The following is a 23,639-nucleotide window of genomic DNA, read 5'->3' as shown; positions in this document are numbered from 1 at the left end:
TTCCAGGGATGGGGGATGCTTTCATGGGCATGTACATGGCACAGGGAGTCCCAGTCCAGCCTCACACAGCGTCCTCAGAGCTTGTATTTACAGGCTCCTGCAAGTGGGAGGCTGTTTACTAAAAGGATTAGATAAGGCTTGACAAAGCAGGAAGGTGGGCATGCTGTGCCTTAGAAAACTTCTGCAATACAGAACCCAAAACATCCCTGTAGGCAATTCCAGTTAGAAAAGAACCTAAAAAAGAAGAAGGGGGGAGAAATTGCAAACAGGTTTGGCAGAGCACTTTAGCCACAGCTGGATAGAGGGTTAAATGACAGGAGAGTGACCAAAGAGCAGTGTGTCCAAGCCATCCCTGAGCAGCCATTGCTTGTACTGGAGAGGTCTGTGGGACTATCTCAAAATGCTTTCTCCTTCTGTCCCTGAGAGAAAACCCCTAAAGCATGCTGCTGCTCCTCCCACTCTCCTGCAGAAGGGAAAGCTGCTCTCCTGGGTTTGGTGGGGACAAACAGCTCACGTGCTCTGTAAAGCTGCCCAGCACTTAGAGCAGAAGGTCAATTCTCCCTGCTTTGGAGAGCACAGTGGTACCTACTAGGCAGACATCCATACCTTTTGGGCTCCAGACTTCCAAGGAAACCAGGACACAGCAGCACTGCTTCTAGGGCATCTATTGCAAGGCCCTTCCTTGACAGAGACAAGTGTCATGGGGCTGAAGCACACCTTTTCTTTCTGTATCAGTTGGTCAGTCTGCCACACCTGGCATTCAGTCTGAAACAGAGATCAGTTCCTTATGCATTTCCTTTGCACTTCTGAAGTTAAGCAATTCCTACTCTTTTGTTTGCCCAACATTACACTCTGGAGGTCAGTCACAGTGGTGGTGATGGGGTTTGCTACTGTCAGCATTTTCAGATGCTCAAGCAAAGCTCTACTCCTTCCTCAGAGTGCTTCCAGAGTAGGCTGGGAAGATCCTGATGAGTAGGTGGGGAAAAAAAGTGACAGAAAAGGGGTAAAACCATGAACTGTTAGTTTCCTTGAGGAATAGCATGATAGCACCACCCAAGTACTTGGGGTTGAGAGAACAGAACATGCACGCACAGGAGTTTCTCCAGTGGTCTGGTATTGTGCTCGATTCAGAATTTATTATAAACTATAAAACACAAACACAATTACCAAGTCCCCCACTGTGTCCATTTAAACACAGCTAAGCAAAGACATGGATTCATGTTTAATGGAATGAGCCACAGGAGAGAAGGCACAGCAGGGCCACAGCCACATGGCACATTTAATTCCAAGGGAAGAACACCTGACTTCTACATGCAGATCAACAAAGAAACAAATTCATAAAACCAAGTATACAGTCCAGTTCCTGTAGGACCATTAGTTACACCATACCTCTGTTAGGAGACTCTCACAAAACTTCCTGTGAGCCTGATCAGGAAGAGGGCCAAACTGCAGCCCTGGAACATGGTCCCCTTTTAGGCTGGGATGAGGGTTTGGTTTCAGCATTAGTCAGGGCTCAGGTCTTCACAGCAGCTGAGTGAAAAGCAGCTGCTAGAGCCAGACCAGTGAGGAGGAGGAAGGGAGGAAGAGGAGGATGCTCAGCAGAACCACACCAGGGAGAGTGGAATAAAGCACACGGAAGAACAAGCCCAGATCAAGTCAAAGAATGTTTATTTATGTGAGGTCAGTTCAGCCATGACCAGATCGAAAACCTTTCTCCCTCAGAGCACCCTGGAGAAACACACAGAACTGCAAACCCAGGACAAGCACAGCAGCAATCCCCAGGCCCTGGGCACACCTCGCTCACTGGGGGTGGTCCCAAAGCACCACGTGCTCGGATGCAGCGGCTGGGAGGCCTGGGCTTGGCGCTCCATCACTGCTGACACTTCTCAAGAGGGGACAGAGCTGTTTACAGGAAGCCATTTGTTACAGGGGCCGGCCTTCTCCTCCCCCTCGACCCCAGCAACGTCCCTTTCCCACCCCACCTTTCATCAGAAGCTTATCTGCTGCCCAGAGAGGCAGCCAAAAAGTTCATCCAGGTTGGAATTTGAAACCAGAGATTCTCAGATGTTGTGGCTCAGGCAACGGTGCCACAATCCATTTTAGAACTAAATTTCAGGGAGTTTTCATTCTATTTGTACAGGGACTAATGAGTAGCTTGGGATGTGAACACTAACCCCAGGGCATAATTCTCAGAACAGGATGATAGATTCTCAGTCTCCTGCTCTAATTATACAGGCAAAAGTTGGAATGGGAATGAGAAGAGTCAAGAACAGGACTCAGGCCCCGTATCAGCTTAATGGCATCATTTTCCCAAGCACTGAAATACTTTGAGGGTCAACAAAAAAACGCAACAATCACCTCCACCCAGAGAAAAAGACTCAAAAAAAAAAAAAAATGGGGCAACTGAGTTCCACATTAAGCAAAGCTGTGCATGGAGACATAACTACAGAAGCAGCAACCACCAAGCAACCGTTCAAAACTGTAAAACAGTAAGGCACTAATGATGTTCATCAACACATGACTAAAAATTGACATTCATCAATTAAAAAATAAAAAATAACATCAATGCGCATTTTGAAAAGGCAACTGTTCCCATTAAAAAAGTTTCAAATTCTCAGCTCCAACTTTTGCTGCTCCCCACCTCCATCCAGGCACTGACTAGTTAGACAGAGTGTTGCTCACAAGTTCTGCAGGTTAACACAGACCAATTACAATGAAACATCTCAAAGCATAACCAGAAAGCATTTTTTTGAGAAGTTACTCAGTGATCCCATTAAGATCAGCAATAAATGTTAGAGCTGTCAGTTGGTCACCCCACTTACCAGAGTACTGCAAAGCACTCAAACACCACCACAGCAAGCACAGCCACTTGTTTTTAGTGCTTGCAGGCAGACTTGCATCTATCTTTCCCTTCAAGGTACAACTTAAGCTTCCAAAGCCTGGAGCTTGAGGTCCCCTATGCAGCCATAGCCACAGGAGCATGAGGGGAAACAGCAGCATTAATGCTAATGGAGTAGCATTAATGAATTGCTCATTAATGCTACTCCATGAGTACACTTCAGCCCCTCTCTGAGAGCTGCCAGGTCCCTTAAATTCCTTTAATTCCATTCTGATCCTGCTTTGCTAGAGATAGGCAATTGCCCAAGGAGTATGAAGTCAGTGACACCAGTTTCCTTCAGAAGGTCACCTCACACCCATTTTGGTCAGTATTGGTCAGGTTCAATAAACAAAGTAGTGAAAGTGTTTGTGTCCCATTACTGATCCCTGAAGCCATTCAAGGATCCTTTAGACACAAAGGACCTATTAAGGCTTATTTCAGAGATTACATAAAGTATTGCACACTATTTGTTTGCTTCAACAGTTTAAAAAAATGAAATCTCATTTCTCAGAGATTAGTAACATTATTAAAAATGTTAAAAACAAATACAGAGGTAACTTCTTCATGTGACTCTACTGGAACATGTAACAGTTAATAGATGGGGGATAACAGAGGTCCATCTGTGCAGAGATTTAGCAACAGCAGTTTTTAAACAACTGGACAGCATAAATCCCAAATAATTGTTTTTGCCCTTTCTAAAAGCTAAGGTGATCTGAAATTTAGGACTATCCATGAACTGCACTGTATGATTTCACCAGCACAAAAGAGCATCAAGATTCATTGCAAGACAGCCTCCCAAAAACTGTCAGTTTGAAAGAGCTGACTTTGGTCAGCAATCCAGAAATAAATAAGAAAAGGTATAGGAATGAGACACCCAACAGAAGACCCTGGTGTGACTGCTGGAAGGGTCTGGGAGGCTGGGACAATCCATCAGTCCCTTGGATTGTCTGGCTTAGGTCAGCAGCTCCGTGACACAGGTGGTCTCAGGTATTTGGTGCTTCATGACTGAGCTCACCACAGGCAAGTCAATCAAGTCTTGTGGAGTCGTTTTGAATCAGTCCAAACCTGGAGGATGTAACAAACAAGTCTCCCAGAGTTCTGCTGAGTGTCCCAGCTGTCAGTTGCACACAGCAGTCCAGGCAGAGGGAGCAGAAGTCACTCTGCCAGCGTTCGCAGGCGCTGCTCATGCAGCAGCAGCCTGATCTCCCTCACTATCAGGGGTGAAATGAACAGGATTGTGGAACTCGTCTGTGGAAAGAAGCAAATCCAGGACAATTAGGGCAACCAGAGCTGCAGTCCCCCTTGCTCAATGTGCATCCAAGGCCATCCCAGGAAGACACAGGCTTAGAGAAGCAGTGACAGAGTGGCACAGCAGAGGAAGGGCTGAGCTTGCAGGAAAGCTCATACAATTTCAGCTGGCATGATCACCTTTTCATAAGGATGAGCTCTCCAGCTTCTCAGGGACCTTGCTCCTCACCACCTCTGCTGGTTACCAAAGTGGCCTTCTCCTTTGCCAGCACAGAGGCAGAGACATCTCCTGGCACTTCCAGCAGAGAAGACCAAGTAAATTGTGCAGTGTTCACCACTGTGGTGATGCTGAGGACATCAGGGCCTCAACAGCTCTCTGTCCCAGCAGCAAAACAGGGCCAAGGCATTTTCAGTTTTGTTTCAATACCCTCACCACTCTTTCCACTAATCTTCAAAACCTAACAAACAAGCAGCTTAACTTCAGCTCTCTGAAAATATTAGGAACTATGTACCATGGAGATGCAGGAGGGAGAAATCCCGCCTTGGAAGTCAGGTGGTATTTCATTTAGGAAATGCATACAGGTATTTTTGGGCAAGTACTTTTGTGTCTCTGCTAGAATCTCAGTTCCTGTTGGGTAACATGACTTTAAAAGATGCAAAATGAATTCATTTGACTTAGACAACCTGAGGCAAAGCCACACCACTGGCCACTTTGAGAACAGTATCAGAAGTCACAGTTCTCATGTTCCCACAAAAACATCCTATGGCAAATTGAGCTTTGACAAAGAATTTTCTAAAAAGGTGATTTCTTACCATTAGAATGAAGAAATAGAAAACCCACATCCATCCCAGGTTCTCCTGGATCAAAGACACTAGATACTAAACAGAAAGGAAAAAAAAAATATTATTCAAACTGGGAAGATAAACATGACTTTCAGGCATCATACTTTCATTTTCTAGACTTTGTGGGCTGTTGGCACTCCACACAGAGCTGATCACAAAATCTTCCAACTGATCTTTTCCTGTCAGAAGGGATGACTCAGGACAGCAGCCTTTTTCTGTACAAAACCCACAGTTTCAGCAAAGCAGAGACACCACCCCGAAGCTTTACAGTAACTCAGAACAGCACAAAGACAGAACTGAACTACAGTTTCAAAGGGTGACAAATTGACTCTGCTGAATACGAGGTTTTTGCACGGAACACTGGGACATAAGTGGATCTAAGTACTCTCAGAAGAACTAAAAGCTCTAGAATGGGTTATAAATTACACAGGACATTTTCAAGAGCTGTGCCACCAGTAACTGCTTAACCCTTCATCTAGCCAAGACACTTGAGACTACACTCTGTTCTGAGTTGCATCCTGGCTCAACTGGGCAGCCCGGGCCAGACAAGAAAATGTATCTCTTATTAGCAGATTTATACTCAGATATTGCACAGGGGCCTCCTTCTTCACCACTGGGTATATCAGAACAGGATGTGAATTTCCAACATGCTCATTGTGCATTTACTGTCACTCACACACCCCCGGAATGACGTCGTGCTTGTCTCTGCTGGAATAAATGCAGTGTTGGAAGGGGAGGCAGGTGGAATCTCTCAGAAGCAAAGACCCATTTTTTATGATGATGTGAGTTTGGATGGTATGTGTGTGGGAAGACAAAAACACTGAGATGATGCCAGAAGGTCACTGAGTGTAACAGTGTACTGATATTTGTCCTCAAAGCACTTGTAATTTTCCATGTTCAGAGATAAGCAGCATCTATTCTACAAAACAGTGACTGAATGTATTTATCAGGCAGTCAATGGCAAGCACAAACCCAAAGCTCTTTCTAGAAAAGAAACTCACAAGCCTCGTCTGCATCCTTGGTATTTTACCACCACTGGAGGATGCCTGGAGAAACACTGGCTCCAATCTCTCTACTAAATCCTCCCCAAAGCATCACTGTGTTCTTTCACGTAGCTAACACTTGTATTTGAGAAGAAAACATCCCCAGTGGGCACACTGTCACTTCCTCCTCTGCAACACTCCACTTCTCAGACTGTAAGGACTACTGGAGCAAGTGGAGCTGGGTTAACGAGGTGTAAAAGACATCCACAGATAAAAAGAGAAAGCACAAATAAGAGCAAATTTTAAATCACTTCATATACACTGTAACATTCATAATATGTATTCCAATTTTACTCAGTTACAGAGATACACTTTTCTGTAAGAGAAGGTTTGCCTATCACTTCAAAACAAAAAAAACCCCCAAACTTCAAAATACTTTTTTTCACACTTTGCAAAGCTTTTTGAAGTTCAGGATATGAAAGTCTGTAAAATTCTCTTGAATTACCAAAGTGCCTTAATATTAGCAATGTGAATACTTAGTTTAGTTCTTAATTACATTGTTTCCACTGGAAACTTTGTTAAAACAGACATGTTCCCTTGTTTGATTCTAAAGTAATTATTTTTAAAAAACCCCAACCCTCTCTTTCTCCCCCAACACAAATTCAGATTGAGGAATGCACTAACATCTATAACCACAACAGATACTTTTCCTCCTTCCCCAGACCTCTCTTTTCCTTGGCAGCCTCACCTGGCCCACGGCAGCACCAATACTGCCTGTTCCATCCACAATTCCTGTGACTGTTGCCAGAGCCTCGCTGCTGCCTTTCACCAGATCCTGACGCCCCAGGTCAGCAGAAATTGCAGAACTGATCATGTTAGAAGGGCCTCCGATGAAAAATCCTGAAAGTGACAAGAAAACAGCCTTGGTGCAAAACAATACTCACAAAGATTCTCAACAAAACATCTTCAAAACACAGATTTTCTACCATGAAAGCTCAGGACAAGAATTAAGTCCAGGGACAGTGCTCAGAGACAAACTGCAGGTAAAGGGGTACCTGAAACACACAGTCATGGAACACCCTGAATATCTGGAGTAGTCACACAGAAATAGCTAAGAAGAACATTTAATTAATTAGCATGGACACCCATGCTACAGCCTCAGTCTCCAGGGGTTCATGGAAGAGATGGAAGGCAAAAAAAAAATACCCACAACAACAGGACAGAGAGTTCTGAAATAAGAGTGTTTGGAAAGAAAGGCTCTATTCATGCAGGCCTAATTCCATAACACAGCACAGTATGTGTGGCAGCACAAAAAGCTTGTGACCTCTCCCAGCACACAGGGTATTTTGGATTCTGACAAACACCCTCAAGTTTGAGCTGCAGCTCATGACTCTGCCATATCCCCACTTCCTCAGATACCAGATCATTGCTAGGTATTTTGGCATAAATCCACCTCCATCACATTGAGCCAAGACAGATCCCCTCAGTTCCAGGCCATAATTCTACACAGTCTATATTCTATACCTCCCTCTGTAAGGCAGTTTTCCTACAGCTGTTTTCCAAAAGTAACAGAAACTGGGGCCCAATTTTCACTCTTTCTGCAAAACCAGCAGAGATGGCAGCACACACAAACATCTTACCACCACCTGGCTGGTGTTACTGATTGTTCTGCAATGAATTTACATTTCTACCAGCATAACAGTGGATTTTGAGGAGTTACCTGTAATTGCCATGATCACAGCATTGATGGGTTTGCTGTTTGGGGAACCTGCAAGAGAAAGACCAGGTGAGTGTAAATAAAACTTGAATAGTAAGAGAATCCTTCATTTATCTCTCTGGAGAAGTCAGACTCAGCTCAAACTCTCATCACAAAGTATTCAGCACTTGAATCAGCTCTTTCATTCTTCCTACATTTTCCAAAACACAAATTCCTCCTTACAAAGCCATGTCTGAACACCTACAGCTTCCCCTTGCCTTTCCAGCAGCATGTGCACATGCTGCTAGTTTTCCACTACAGCCCCTCAGTGCTTTCAGACAGTTTTCCCTGGTATCTCACCTCCAGGCATCACCTGAATTCCTCACTCCCTTCCCCTCAGGGCCCACACATGGTGAGTTACTGCACCAGGCAAGGTGCACCCTCTTCATATATTCTCAGGCCATTATCCCTCTTATGGGCACAATAAGATTTCCTGGCTTGGCTGATGGAAGCTGAATTATCACACTGCAGGAACCTTGGATCACCTGAGGCTTCTGTATCTGCCCAGACAGCAGCACATTTTCAGCTAAATACAAGACATCTGGGGCTCTGGCTGTTCTGCTACCTAGTCACAAACTTCAAACTTCATCAGCAATAATTTCATGTTTATTTCCAATTCACTTTTTAAAGCAATGAGTTAACACAAGAGCCTACAAAAACTCCACCAAACCCAATCCTTGCTATTCAATGATAATAACTTATTGACCTTACTTCAAGACCATCTGAGTAAGCTTGCATAATTCCAAAAGCCACCGTTCATTTCCAGATCTGGCAGAAATTTCTGCCCACAGATCTCAAAGTGCTCTATAAAAGTCTGTCTGGACCACCATCCCATTTTGGAGGAACACACAGAGAAGTGAAATGACATTCCAGTGAGTTAAATGACTCTGTACCACAGGACATTGTCTGAAAACACAAACCTGTCACCCCTAGAAGTGCTTCATAGATGTTCCACAGAAATTACATATTCCCATCTCCTTACACTGTTTTCCCAAGATTCCTTTCAAAAACTGGACACCAAAAACTATATCTATCATAAAAGAGGCAGAAACTCTCCAATTTCACCACTTTCAGAAGTAGTGAAGTCTAAGAGCTTCTCCAGTCTCTGAGTAGTGAATATATACTGCACCACACATCTGTCCACACATTCTCTTTCCTCATAGTATAGGGATGCACCTGAGACTTTTTGCTCTGCCATCTATGGTGTTGACACAATGACAATGCCAAAAATCTCATTGACACTGGAAAAGGATCATTACCAGAAGGATCAGTACCATAACTCACCACTACAGGGAAATCCAGCCACTCAGAGAATTCATTTCCACCCAATTAACCAGAGAACAGATTTCTTTCTGTGCAGTGCCACACTTGAGCAAAATAGACCAAAAGGCCCCATTCTGGTCCAGAAGCAGTCTGAAGACCAGAAAACCTAATGAGAACAGGCTGTGCTCTGGTTCTCTCCGGGAGGTACTGAAGGAGCCTCTCATCCCTGTGCAGCACACGAGTACTCACGGCTGTATCCAAAGAGAGAGCCCACAGCAAAGAGCAGGCTCACTGCCAGCACGGGGGCTCTCTTCTGCAGCACATCCGAAATCAAGCCCTGGATGGTCCCACCTGGTAAAAAAGAAGTTTCACTGTCAGGCTCAGGATGCTGACACCTTGAACAAAGCTCGTTTCACTGAGTGCAGTGGCCTCCTCATCAATACACATTCCCTCTAAAATCCTGAGCTAAGCCTCCTGCCCTTACTGCCCTGGACACAGAGACAACAGTAAATTTAAGTCTCAGATAAAGCAGAGAAAACTACTCATACTGATTTACTGGGAGTTTATTGCTTCTTTTATTTTCTGGCATGCCACTAGCCAATGCTCCTACTTTCCTTCCTCTTCCCCTACAGAATCACCACAGCTCTAGGACCACCACGACCCTGGATTAAGCAAGCTGAATGCTGTGGCTGGCTCCTTTATCTGAAAGTGCAAGAAAAGGCAGCTCTTTCTCACAGGGAAAACATTATCACACAGGGGCCTCACATTCTCTGCTGTCTCACCACTTAGGGCAGGTGCAACTGAATGCAACAAATGCCAAAGGCCAATAAAAATCACTTTATGTACCATTGGTACCTCTGCAGGAATTGCTCTGCTGGTAAAAGTCAGAATGCTGAGAAAGCCTAGTGCAGAAAATGCCACAGAGGCAAAACCAGACCCTGAATGGACCCAAACAAGATGTCTAGTAAAGCTAACTGGACAAGGGAATAAAACTAGAACCGGAGGACAGGAGAGTGGAAGTCTAAACACATATACAGAACGTACTCTTCATTCTGGAGGAACCAGGTCAGGTTTTGCAGCCAGCAGAAATAAAAGCAATTAGGTTTAATTTCTGAATGTAACACAGCTGGTGCCTGCTCTCCTGAGATCTGCAATGAGTCTGTCCTTAGAAACACAGGACAGACAGGACAGTACAGAACCCACCAAGTCAAGATCTAAATTGTCCCCAAGGGTACCTGTCAGAAAGGAAGTAGCAAGCAGGGGCCCCATTTGGTACATAGAACTTTTCTTATATGTTAACTCTAATATGTTAACTCTTGAGGGGGTCATATACTTTGTGTTTAAGGAAAAAAACATAAGCCAAGCAGCCACAAACAAACTTACACTTTTCCCACATTAAGTGACCAGCTAGATCCCACTGAACACAACTGCTCTGGCTGCATTCACTGTCTCTCATTCTCAGACACTGGGGAGGCAGCTGCAAGAAGGTGTCACTCCCCTGCTCACTCACCTATGATTCCTCCCACATCATACCAGATTGAGAGCTGGTCAGCTTCTGCTTCTTTCCATCCAAAGTTGCTGCTGAGGTAGAAGGGCAGCCAGAAGAAGAATGAGTAATTCACCAGCTTCAAGCAGGCATAGGCCAAGGAGTACTGGAACAAAGAGGGCCAGCAAGCAGTTAGCACTTGAGAAATGCAAGCAGCATTTCTGCTTATTTCCATAAAGCTCTGGATCCAGCTAAAGCTTTCAGAGGAAAGCACTTCTGAATTTCATGTCAGAAGGCAGCATCATGAAAGTTTAATGCTGAACATCAAAGGGAACCCAGGAATACAAAAATCATTGTCAAAAAGGTTATTTTTTTATCACTGAATGCAATGGGTTAATGCACTTTCAGTGTAATCTTGAGAGGAAATGACACTAGGCTTCAAAAAAATGAAGAAAATCTAATTCACTTTCTGAAGAGAAGGGAGCCAGCCATGTGACACAAAACAAGCTTGAGATTTAGTCATCTGTTCATCATGCTGAGAAAAGTTATGTGAAGTGGTTCCTCTGTGCTAGCTCGTGCTGCTCAGAAGGCTCATCTGCTTACAGCACCAGAAGAGAAAGCTTCACTCATAATCCCCAGGCAGGTATTCCAGGACATGGGATGAAAGGTTTGGCCAAAGCTGAGCACAGGCCTCCACACCCAACAGCTGAGACAACTTTCTTTTGGTTGCTGGGCTCAGTTTGTCCTTAGCTAGCAGATCCCCACCTACAGAGCCTTCATGTGTGTGGCAAAGATTAGTTCTCAGGGGCTGCTGGCCCAGCATGCAGAGGGACAGGTCACCCTACTTCAGTAAAGACAGCAGTTCAAGGAATTCATTGGAAAAGGCAAACAAGGATGAAGATGTTAAAGCACAGCCTTTGAGGCTCTGTGCATATGGACACTTGACTCTGAATTTCAAAAAGCAGATCTTTTATATATATTAAATTCCACAAAATCATCTCTTCTGAATTTATATTATTTTAATAGATACAGACTTCTAAGCTGTATTATTAATGCTTTTTCACTCTTACAGGACACAAACTAATTTCCACCATACATGGAAGACATGGGGATGTTTGGTAGGGTTCTCCTGCTTCTGGGTGTGAAAAGTACACTGTACAAAGTGATATTTATTACAACTCACTAAGAAACTGTCTACCAGATTGTCTGAGTGATTAAACATTGAATTCCTAGAGGCTCAGGGGAAAGCTGTCTGTACTAAAACTCTTCCACTGTATCACTCAGCAGGAGATGAGAGGAGCTACAGAAAAAATATGTCAAATGAATTCTTTGTAGAATCTTGACAAGGCTTTGGAGACTCTCTCAGTATTTGGTCTCTCACCAATCTGACATGGTACCCCTGTTTGGATGGGCACTCAGTTGACATCAGATAAACTCCAACTCAGAGGTGCTCAGGTTGCTGGATTAGAGCCTGGAATGTGTCCCCAAAACCTAAAGTTCAAGGCAAGCAACCTCAGCTGCTGCCATCTCCTTTTGTTCAGGCCAGTGAAAAAAGTCACAGATCAACTGAGGCAGACACCATCACTAACATTTTGTGTGAGGCATTTATCCAGAGTAGGAAAGAACTCAAGATGGGTTTGCTTTCTTTTGCCATCCCTCAACTGCAGCCTTAACAACAGGACTGTGGTTGTCCTGCACTCAGCACACTGACAATGCCCCCATCCCTTCCAGATTTTCTGTTGCCTTAATCACAGCAGCCAACTGCTTTGCTCAATAAGGGTACCTGACAACACTGCCCATTCAGTAGTTCTGCTCCATGGCAAATCCAGGCAGTTCCCACTGCTCTGCTGAGCAGCCACTGTGCCCCCTTTCTTGTACTGGTTCTAGTATTCAGGGGGCACACAGAATGTATGTCCTGCTGCAGAAGGTTAACCCTGTTTTTAAATGTTAACTTTTCAGCTGAACATGAATTGGGCAACACTGCTGATACAGAAGCACAAGTTTTCAAGGGACAGGACAAGGATATGTGGAAACTGCATCATCAGGCCTTGTTTCCTGTTGCTCATAAAACACCCTGCACACTTTGCCAGATGTTACATCATGCTGATTCAGGCTTTTCAGGCCAGCTTTCTACTTTAAGATAACTGAAAAACTCCAAATCTCAGAATCAGTGCCACAGAGCTCTGCATGATGCTCAGTTAGGAGTGAGAATCCCACTCCTCAGGGTAGACTCACCAAGGAAGCATCCTATAGCCACCTTTGGCCATGGCCTCCCTTGCAAATTCACAGCAGGAAGGGCAGGATCTCTGCTGCACTTCACTGGCCCATTACATGCACTCCATGAAGCAGGATGGGAAGAGCAACACACAGCACACGTCCAGACAGCATCATCCATGTACACAAGGATAGCAGGCCCAACCCCAACATTTTAACAGCATGAGACATCAGATGCCAACTACTACAACGTATGGTCAGCATATTAACAATGATGTGCACAAATTCTGACAACACAAAAAGACAGCTTTTTGTTCAACAGTTAAGTCAGCTCTTACTTAAGAATCTGCATCCTCACCAGTACTACACCAGGAAGGCAACAAGCCTGGAAGAAGCCAATGGCCTTGGGCTGGTTGTCATTGTCAGTTGCTTGAATGGAGTAATTCTGGTCATCATCATCTACATCATCATTGCCCATTAGGGGTCTGTTGGCATCTTCTTCCACACTGGCTTCATCTTCATCTGCTCCAAGCTCAGGGAGGCCTAAGTTTTACAAGGAATAAGTGACAGGAAAAACAGACCACAGCCTGTTCACCCTCTCCCCATTCTAAAGCTATGCTCACTTCTTTTAAGCAATTCTAGCTTCCAGCAGTTCCCTTGCTCTCCCATACCTCCATCCTCCTTTGGCTTAGAAACTCTTCTAGATGGTGTTCTGCAGTGCCGCCAGTTTCTACCCTTTGTCTTCTAGGGCTCTTGAAAGTACTGTGTGATCCTGGCGTCGCTTTGTCTGCTCTGAGTGTCTGGCCATTAGTTGGAAGACACAACAAATTAGTGCACTTCCCCCCCTTATTGAGGGCTTGGGATCCTCAGCCTGGCCCTGGGTGCCACCTCCCTCGAGCGTGGAGGCTGAGAGCAGCAGCAGGGCCTCAGACACCTGCTGCTGTTAATGCCTCTGCTGGAACGGAAGGCCTGGGAACTGCATTGTGCTTCCTGGGATGCAGAGCACTCTTACGAGCACACTTTATGGCAGCTTTAGAGCTCCCAACTTTACAGCCTTTGCAGGTACCTGGGAAACCTCCTCCACAGCCCTGTCAAAGCCCCAAAGTTCTTTTGTTTCCCTGTTGCACTCTGACTTGCCTACCACCTCCTCAGAGAAGAAACACATCCAACCCAAAAGTTATTTATCTGGCTGTGGGAGACCTGCAGACCAAAGTTACTTTCCCTTCCTATTGCACACTTAAGGCTTGCCATAGTTTTCTCCTACAATAGCCAGTTATCAGTTTGCCTGCTGTTTCTTTAACAAACACTGATGTTTCAGGTGAAGAAAAACTGATAATTAGGATAATTAGGCATCTGCTAGTGGAGATGTTAGAGCCAGGCTGTTTTACTTTGCTTTAAAAAACATCCAGACCCTATTCATGTGACACATGGCAACATTTAGTGTGATCTTGGCAAGTAAAGCATTTGCTCCATTGAATGCACTAAGGTGCAGCACCATTTGCTAAGAGCCCTGAGGATAAATGCTGTCAGAATGAGCAGTACTCCATGGGAAGCTGCAGATCTGCTCTCCTGAAGGGACTGAAATAGCACAGCTCTTCCACTCACCCACTTCCTTCGGCGACGTCAGGAGCCCGAAGAACACAATGACTCCTCCAGCAAACTGCACAGAGGCCGTCACCAGGAAAGCATACTGAGCAGAAATAAATAAAACATTCTTTTTTAAAGCACTTTCAGTCACAAACACCTCACTCTCTAATGAGGGTTTCTTCACATTCCAACCTCATGAGAGAGCAAACACAGCTACAACAAGCCAGATTGCATCCATGACCCCTGGAAACAAGTGATCTCTGCATCCCCTGAACAGACTGGGTCCCATCTAGGCTTATCTGTACTGACAGCAGTGAGGAAGGAGCTGAGCCAACACAACCAGAGATCCAGCTCTATTGGAAGGGACTGCTCAAAGAAGAGTCAAGCACCAAATTCAGACAAGGTTGCTCAGAGCCTTGATCAATCAGATTCTTGAAATCCTCCAAAGGCAGATCCTCCAGGGTCTGTCCTATTGTTCCAGTGCCCAACATACATCATAGGAAAATGGTTTTCCAAACATCCAAATGGAACCATCCCTGCTTCACTTTACACCCACTGTTTTTTTGCTCTCTCAAAGTGCAGTCCTGGAAAGAGTCTGGCTCTGATTTCTCAGCAAACTTCTCCCAGGCTTTGAAAGGCTGCTCTTGGTGCTCTAAGCCTTCTCATGTCCAGAGTGACCAGCTCAGCTCTGCCAGCCTCTTCAGAGGCCCCATGCTATGAGATGTGCTGGGTCACTCCCATTCCCTATGCTCAGCTGTCCACTGCCACACAACAGCCTGGCCTCTTCCCAGTCCCAGCAGCTATGCCTCCATGCCCTTCCAGCTCCAGGGACTCCAGTCAACTCAGAACCTGTGATGGGCGACTCTGAAGAGCACTTGAAGCCACCCAAATCAGAAGAAGGTAGAATGTGACACTAGAGTTCCTTAATAACATCAGTCCCTTTTACAGAGGAGTCTTGGGCTCATTTCTCCCAGCTTGGAAGAGTCAGGAAAGGAAAAGCCTTTCTATTCTGCCTCATCTTCCAGAATGCAGGAAGATGAAGTTGGATACATGAGGCTGTTACCTCTCAAAGACAGGATAAAAAAACAGTGCCCTGCCCCATTCAGACATGCAGGTGTAGCTAGAAGCCAGGCAGCAATACCTACCTCATAGCCATACTTGAGAACACAGGAGGCAAGGAATGCTCCAAGGATATTTCCCACAGATGCACAGGCACTCCAGAGTCCAAAGACAAAACCTCTCCTGCAGAAGGGAAAGAAGATTTGAAGCAGACAATGCAAGGACAGATGACATTAAGAACAAGACAAAACCAAAACATTCAAGTGAACTTTAACTTCTGAATAAAGTTACACCATTTTCCCTTGCACTTCAAAGGAGCTCAAAGTTCACTTAAAACACATAACAGCTTGGAGGTGCCAAATAGATAAGCCAGAAACCCTGAAACATCTGTGTTAAAGGAGAGTGAGCTGGAAACAAGGTTACAAACTATGACTAGAGCTCATCTGCAATACCCCACAGTGAGAGTAGAGCCTAGCATGACTCAGTTGTCATTAGCCTCTTTAAGCAGATAGAAACAGGTTTTTCAGTGGTAGGAAAATTAAAGTTCAGTCACTCTGCACTATGGGATTTTTGAATTTTGAACCTATGCTTTTAACACACAGCTGTGTTCACACCAGGCTGTTCTGTGGCTCCACAAAAAAGTGAAAGAGAATGTAACAAGTAAGGCATATTTCATCCTACCTAATTTTAATTATGATCTAACAGTTGGCCTTTCTGGTTGGAGCATTTCAGCTCAATCTGTTACTCAGCATGTCAGATAAGTGAGTCACTGAAGAAAACTCAACTTACCCAGCTTTTCCAAACCAATTTCCCATGACAGCAACCACACAGGGCCAGCCAGTGGACTGCAGCAAGCCATTCACAACCCAGAGACAGCAGTAGAACCACTTGTTGTAGAAATGCAACCATTCTGTGAGTGTGCCAAATGAGAACACCTAGAGGAGAGCAGGGGGGAAACAGAGAAGACACCCTGAGGCTACTGCTGAAAGAGGAGCAGGAGTGGGGTCCTAAAAAAAGGAACAAGCTTTCAGGGAGCTGTGCAGGGGCCAGGGCAGAGGCCAGGCTGGTGTAATTTGAGACACAGCACAGGGCTCACAGCACCCTCTGCTGAGCCAGCACAGCTCTGACTCCAGACAAACGTGCTGTCATGGCACTTCCTCTCCAAAAGACTTTTGCCTCCCCAAACAGCACAGTTATAACAGGAGAATAGAAGGAAGACACAAATAGTTTCAATGCCAACACTAAAAATACAGTAGTCTCTTGATCTGCTCTTGTACTGACATGCTAATCCCCGAGGCTCTCTGCAAACACAGAGCACTCACGGGTCATGTATCTTCACCAAATTTAACACAAATACTACAGCCAGCTCTCAAATTACCAAGTGCTCTAACCCAAAATAAACACACATTGTCGCACAGGGTGCTTGATGCACACTTCAGTCATGTGTCTGCAGAGCCCAACAGGCCACAGTGGAGTTTGTAGCCACTGGTAAAACAAACACTCCACACATTTTACCACTGCTTTAATAACCAGAAAACCACGAGATAAATCTGATTTACACTTATCTGAAGTGGCTTGAAATTGAACACAAAGCACCTTTTATTTTAAGCAGACTTTTTTTTTGACACATACTTTCCTGGCAATTTTATAAAATAAATAAATGACTGCCTGGTATTGTTAGGATGTCCTTTAAAGAACAGAGCTAAGATTGTGTTTGGAAGCAAAAGCCTCGATAACAACATACATGGTCTAAGAGATGAAGTTATACTACAAAACAGTCCCCAAAAGCCCAAATACACTAATCTTGAACAAAAGCTGTTCTTTAAGTCTCTAGACAGCGTCTCAAACTCAGGAATTTCCTTCTGACACAGTGTCCAGAGCTAGACATTGCAGGAAGGGGAGAGTCATCTATGCCCCACGCTTTAGACCGTGCAGTTCATGCATCCAGCACGAAGTTAGAGCTGCAGGCTTTGAGACCACTGAGGTACAGCTACAGCTCATGAGCAGATTCACACAGAAACACAGCCTCTTCTCCCCTACAGCAAAACCCTACCCAGAAACCCTGAGGCAGATTTTTAAATCCCACTACTATGTTCCAACTTACCACCAGAGCAGAGGAGCACATGCCAAAAGACAAAACCCAGCGTAAATTCAGGCGGTCCCCAACTATGCCGCTGACAAAGAGACCCTGAGAACAAACCACAGCATTAAATAAAGCCAGAGGATCTGCACCTTACAGCTGTAAGAATTAAAACCACATAGAAAGGCCATACTAATCCAAACAGTGCTGTTGCATCAACATACAGCTTGATTCTAACCACTTCTCCTGCCACCAAAGAAACCCTGCTTCCCTGCTTGTGGCTGCTCATTACATTTCTTGTTTAAAAGAATTCAGCTGGGAACTCTTGGAGAGACAGAACTAGTCCTCCCCAGTGACAGGATGTAAGAAATTCTGAAGAGATAGTATTTCCCTTGTGTTTGTTAACAAGCATCTTCACATGGCTGACAGGCATGGGCAGAACTAACAGAAACTGAAAGAGCTTTGCCTCTGAACTAAGCTTTTTATTGTGGGTGTGATCTTCCCAACAAGAGTCAACCAAAGCTGAGCAGTTTGGGGTTAGTTTTACTCACCACAGCATAGGAAAACAAAAAGATGGTGTCTAATGTTCCCAGGAATAGAGTTGCTTCTTCTGCATTTTGAAATAAATGGCTGCTGTTCCAGAGCTACAGAGGGAAAATTTGGACAGGTAAATGGGGAGAGGCATAGCTCATTCTACTCTTTTTCAATGGAAACCCCAGCTCCAAAGCAGAACAGCATCTGGCCCAAGCAAGCTCCCATTTCTCCAACACTTTAGTTATCAAATCAGGAACAATTCTGGCATTATCTTCTGGCAGAAAATGTCCACTGACACTTTGCTTCACTTCTAAAATGCAAGCTAGTAAACCAGAAGTGAGAAATGCTCCTTTCACCTGGATCAAGACAAATGAGTGGCAAAACAAACCCTACTTCTAACAAGCATGCAACTGTTAGACAGCTTCTTACTCTGAAACACTGATGAGCATTTTAATGAATAATACAATAAAGGCATATTCTGTTTTACGTGCAGCATCTCTTCTGTACTTCTCTTGCTGTCTTCACTAAATGAATAATTCCCTTAAAGTATTTGTGGCAGCAGCCAAAATAAGAAATGACAGAAAACAAACAAAAAAGAAAGCATACAAAAGCAACAAGGGGAAGAAATAGACTGGTTGGAAACTATTTACAACAAACTCCAGTCATCACTAATGTTGTTGGGTTTTGTGCTTACCCTGAGTTTCACTTTAGTTTCAATATGATCAAAAAAAGGGAAAAAGTTTCACTTGTCCCCAAAGAAAGATTAGTGACATCAGATAAAAAAAAATAGCAAGCTTTGAGGATAATTTGAAGAATTAATGAAGTGAATCAGAACAAAGTTTTCTTCCCTTCCCACCACGCCTCCATTAGAAAACAAACAAACCCAACCCAAGCCCAACCTACAGATGTGCTTAACTCAAATATCACAGTTTCAGCTTGATTCTACCTCTCCAGGAGAACATCCTGTACAGACAACACTAATCACACATCCACTTAGTTTAACATAAATTGATAACTAAAGGATCAGATTGACCATTTTTCTTGATCAGACAAATACATCTCAACATCCAGTAAGAGATGCATGTGTCTGATCAAGAAAACCATCTAAACACCAAACCATCTATATATTAAACAAAAAATCAAAACAGCTTCCAAAATATACTAGTTGTTTGAATGCTAGTTAAGGAACTCAATACGAACACCTTGCATTTCGTTTCAACATCCCTGAGATGCTCACTGCTTTTGGCCATACTATAAAATCCTGAACACATTACAAGCCAAATGTACTGTTTTCACTTATCACAAGAAGTCAGCATTTGTCATCCTTCTATTCCTGCTGTCAAACATTCAAATAACCAATGATTTCTAATGCAGGCAATGCTCCAGCAGCTGACTTGGAACTCCCAACCCTAATAGATCTCATGGCCTGTGACCAAGATTTTGATGTGAGATTTCTTCAATTTCTCAAAAGCATCAGGACAAAGCATTACAAAAATATAAAAAGCCCTAAAAACTCCATGGTAGGAACCAGGAGGTAGTTCTTGCCTTCCCATTTGTGAGAACCAACCAGTTTAAAACTTCCTTTCCTGCAAGCAAGCACTGCTTTAACTGAAACCAGGATTTCACAGACAAGGGGTACTGGATGTTCAGCATGGAAACCAGGCCTTTCAGATGCAAGATAAAATGTCATCAATTTAGGATAACAGCTAGCACTGTCAGACAGCTCTCTTCTCTCCTAGTCTGGCTATCCTTTTAAGAGGGTGGCAGCAGCACCACTGCCACAGAGAAAGCACAGCCAGGATTTCACAGAACTCTCTGTATGCCCATTAACTGCTTTGGTTTATTGCCTCCAACCCTTCAGAGGAAGAGTCCCCCTTCCTCCTCCTCCATGCCACTGCAGACTCTTCTGGGGCCCCCTTTCCACTGGAACACTGCAGCTTCTTGAGAAGTTTCTCTCTGGGCTCCACTAGGGAAGCTTTCAGCATCACCTGGTGATCCATAAAACTACAATGCCAACACCTGAAACTTCCACTCACATTCTGAGAAGTGAGGAACACCTAAAGGGAATTCTTCAGCCCCACAAGCTCAGCCCACTGGCAGCTGCCCACCTTTCCTAGCACTCCCCTCTCCCTGGTGTCCTTACCTCATATGGCTGGAGCTCAGGGGCCGTGCTGTTTCGGGGGGAGGGAGTCCACTGGCTGGAAATGCTGACTTTGACATTACTGAATGTTTTTCTGGAGGCATGGAGCAGCGAATAACTGCCAGGAAACACAGACACAGGTTGGCCCAATCTCCTCTGGAGAAAGGGTGGAAATACAAATCTCTGAGCACTCAGCCTACCTGAAGAAGGTCAGCAGGAACACAACAATATGATGGTGGGTGCAGTGGGACACGAGGCCTCTGTTGGCAGGCTGCCTCCGTAAGCCTCCAGGCACAGCCATGCTCTGTTCCTGGCAGCCCTAGCCCTGCTCCTGCCTTGGCCACGAGGGCTGGATGGTGATTAAGTCATTCTTCTTCTCCCTTAAACAGAAGAAGATGGGAAGGGAGGAGAAGAGAAAACCAATTTGAATTAAAACATGTGTATGAAGTACAGCTCAAATCCAGATGGAACAACTCCATGCCATGCCTTTCCAAGTTGTTTCACACCACTACCCATTCATCACTTGTACATTCCTCAGTAACTTCTATGGCTTAAGGTGTCTTGTCATTCCCATTCTCCCAGTACCCTCATGGCACTTCTTTTTTGGTTCTCTCCTAGCAGATGCCTCTTCAGTGCCCAGGACCAAAGGAACACTCCCCTGATCTACCAATTTCCAGCATTCTCCCATTACAGACCATTGTGCACCATTTACACACACGGTGCACTGCAGAGTGACCATAAATAAGAGCTTTCTGCTGCTACCTGGCTGGACACACTCAGGTGATGAAGCCACAAGAGCAGCATTTGGCTATGGCTGAAGAAGGGTTTGAGATCTGACTGCCTCATTAAGATGTTGTTGAAGGAATATGCCCAAGAGAGGACTTGCATAGATGGAAGAAGGGAAGGAGCTGTGAGGACAGTGCTGAAATCCAACAGCTGGAATCCTTTCCTGTTTATTCTCAAGCCTGACATTACAGCTCTAGCAGTCCCTAACTCATCAGTACAGCACACGACAAGTCACACCTTCCTGTCCCTACAGGACATGGGTGTAGGGCATGGGTGACACCTGCCTCAACCTCAAGAGAACCAGGAACTGTCAGTACTGAGGGAAGGCCATCACAAACACACAGTTTCCTCATGCTGCTCCATGTCACACCACTCCCCAATGCCCCAGCTGTGCTGGCATGGCCAAGGGATGATGTTTGCTAACAGGTTTTGGGAAACAGCCCCACTGGGCAGTGAGAGGATGAATCTCTCTCCACACATTTCAGAAGACATGCCAACACCACAAACATTCTGAATGCTGAGGAGAGGTAAACTGAAGCACCACCCCTGTTCCCCCAGAGGATCAGCACTGAAACAAGACAGAATATAATGCCTTTGAGTCCTTTTGTATCCACAGGTGCTGTTTGTAATTATTTGCACATCTGACAGAAGTCTTTCCAAGTTCAGCTTCATAACCTCACCTGGAGAAAGTAGAAGTCATTGCCCAGACAGTCTCTCATCCAAATTTCTGCGTCTGAAAACTCTTTATTTCACACAGACTTTCTATTCCTCCTTTGAAAGCTTTCATCAAGACGCCTTCCACTGCAGGCAGTCTCCCTTCCCTGTTCTCCCAGTGGTGACACATGCCTGACCAACAGCAATATCCAGCTACGGCTGGATATGTGAACCACTGTGGGAACTGACATCACATCTGACCTCCAAAAACAGAGTGTGGCACGGAGATCCTCTGAGTAACAGGGACCCAGCTACGACAGCTTTGAGACACCAGAGTCACATTTATCCTACACCACACCTGCACACATTCATATCCAGGGCAAATGCAGTGAGTCTGTACAAGACCTGGCACCATCTGTCTCCACACAGCCCAGGAGCTCTTGGGCCACACTGCTGCTGCTCCAGCTGGCACACAGCACCTCCCGTCTCGACTGCTTGGGTTCACACAGAGGAAAAAAAAGTGCCTACAACTGGAGCTGTGGGAAGGCCAGACTAGCCCTGAAGAGGCAACTTTGCAAGCAGTCTTGATACTCCCTTGACTTGAGGTCCCAGCACCAGTGAATGAAGACTCAGCACCCACACAAGCACCACAGTGCAGCAGTAACCCTACAGCCCTACAGCCCAGGGCTGTCCCCACACAAGCTGCGCTGAGAAGGGAAGCCAAGGCACTCCAGTTTCCCAGCTCCACCATCCTTACAGGCCCGTGAGCCACACGGTCTGCTGGTCAAACACAAAAGGTTCCTTGGCTCTCCCTCCCCTCCCACCAGGCAGATAACAGAGCTGTCCCCAGGAAAGCAAAACACTGCCAGTTGTGCAATGCTGTGGGGAAAAGTTCCTTCCTTGGGTAATCAGTTTGCAGCCCAAAGCACAAGATTTACTACTTGCTTCATGTCAACACATGCAAACGTAGATCTTATTTGTCCAAGATACTGAGTCCTTTTAAAGCTAAGACCTGGTTTGACCTTAAAGTCACCTGATTTTTTTTAAACAGCATTTGCTATCGAAACAATCTGTTCCTCAGAGCTCCCCAATCTCAGGTCTTCCTTCTAGAAGGCTTTTTGGCACAGGACACTTTCACAGCATAGAGATAACCACGAAAGATTTTGTTTTCCCTCTATTTTCATCCTGCCCTTTCTATATTCAAAACTAGCATTCTTCCTAGGCTAGAAAAGTCTGCAACCAGTTTTTTCTTTAAAGTTAGTCTAATTATTGTGAGAACACCACGGTAACTTTGTGGTGGAGGAAGAGCAAAAGCTCAGCAGCAGGATGACCCATGGAACTCAAGGCAGTGAAGCACATGCCTTTAAGAAAGGAAGAGGAGTGCTTTTAGAGTGTTAGACTGCCTCATATAACTATTCAGCACTATTTACCTACAGCCAGCAGGTATTCTGAGTAAGCTTTTGATAGGCTTCCATCCTTATTTGTTAAGCTCTTCTCTGTGTTCTGCCTTATCCTTTCACTTAAAGGCTAAATAAGACACCTTAAGTTCAAAATAAACACCCTTAATACTACCCTACTGCCCTCCAAAGCCGGCAGGAAAGCACAGCCTTAACATTCCAAAGTGCAGAACAAACGAAAGGATCTTTTCTTCAAAATAATAATAATTTTAAAAAACAAATAAAACCCCATCAAAACCCAAACCAACAACCCCCCACACCCCTATGCCATTTTTCCAAAGAGACAGAAGAACAGCGGCACAGCCGCAAACCCACCCAGTGCCCTCGGCACAAGCAGACCGTGTGTCACCGCGGATGCCCGGCCGGGTGCTCTCCGGGAGGAAGGACAAGGGGCTGCCCCGAGCACCCCAATGCTCCGAGAGCGCTCCGGGCTGCCGGGGAGGCCCGGGCCGCGCTCCCGCCCCGGGCACGGCAGCCCAGCCCAGCCCAGCCCAGCCCGAGGAGGGGGCGAGGAGGAGGACGCGGCTCCCTCCGGGCTCTGTGGCCACGTCCTCGGCGGGGCGGGGAGTGGAGCCGAGCAGGAAACGCAGGGCAGGGCAGGGCAGGGCCCGCTCCGCCGCCGCCGCCGCCTCACGCCCCGGGGAGCCGCCCGGCCCCGCGCTCTGTGCCCA

The 23,639-nt window shown here is 45.4% G+C and overlaps 1 protein-coding gene across 1 annotated transcript; it reads right to left on the bottom strand.

The window, feature by feature from the left end:
- Nucleotides 1–1,651: 1,651 nt before the first annotated feature.
- Nucleotides 1,652–23,636, bottom strand: SLC37A3 (solute carrier family 37 member 3). Its single transcript, XM_071422497.1, has 15 exons — nucleotides 23,284–23,636; nucleotides 20,272–20,451; nucleotides 20,075–20,189; nucleotides 17,949–18,041; nucleotides 17,422–17,505; nucleotides 16,107–16,252; nucleotides 15,404–15,500; nucleotides 14,277–14,361; nucleotides 13,030–13,214; nucleotides 10,482–10,623; nucleotides 9,221–9,322; nucleotides 7,673–7,720; nucleotides 6,701–6,852; nucleotides 4,940–5,005; nucleotides 1,652–4,126 (listed from the first exon to the last, which is right to left on the bottom strand). Exons 2-15 carry the CDS (start codon nucleotides 20,370–20,372, stop codon nucleotides 4,034–4,036), a joined length of 1,509 nt encoding a protein of 502 aa, XP_071278598.1. The 5' UTR covers nucleotides 20,373–20,451; nucleotides 23,284–23,636; the 3' UTR covers nucleotides 1,652–4,033.
- Between the last annotated feature and the right edge of the window lie 3 nt (nucleotides 23,637–23,639).

This window comes from Agelaius tricolor, unplaced genomic scaffold (assembly GCF_023055355.1).
Source record: "Agelaius tricolor isolate 1412-34295 unplaced genomic scaffold, bAgeTri1.0.p SCAF_3, whole genome shotgun sequence".
Classification (NCBI taxonomy): domain Eukaryota; kingdom Metazoa; phylum Chordata; class Aves; order Passeriformes; family Icteridae; genus Agelaius; species Agelaius tricolor.
This window is presented reverse-complemented; position numbering and strand designations above follow the sequence as displayed.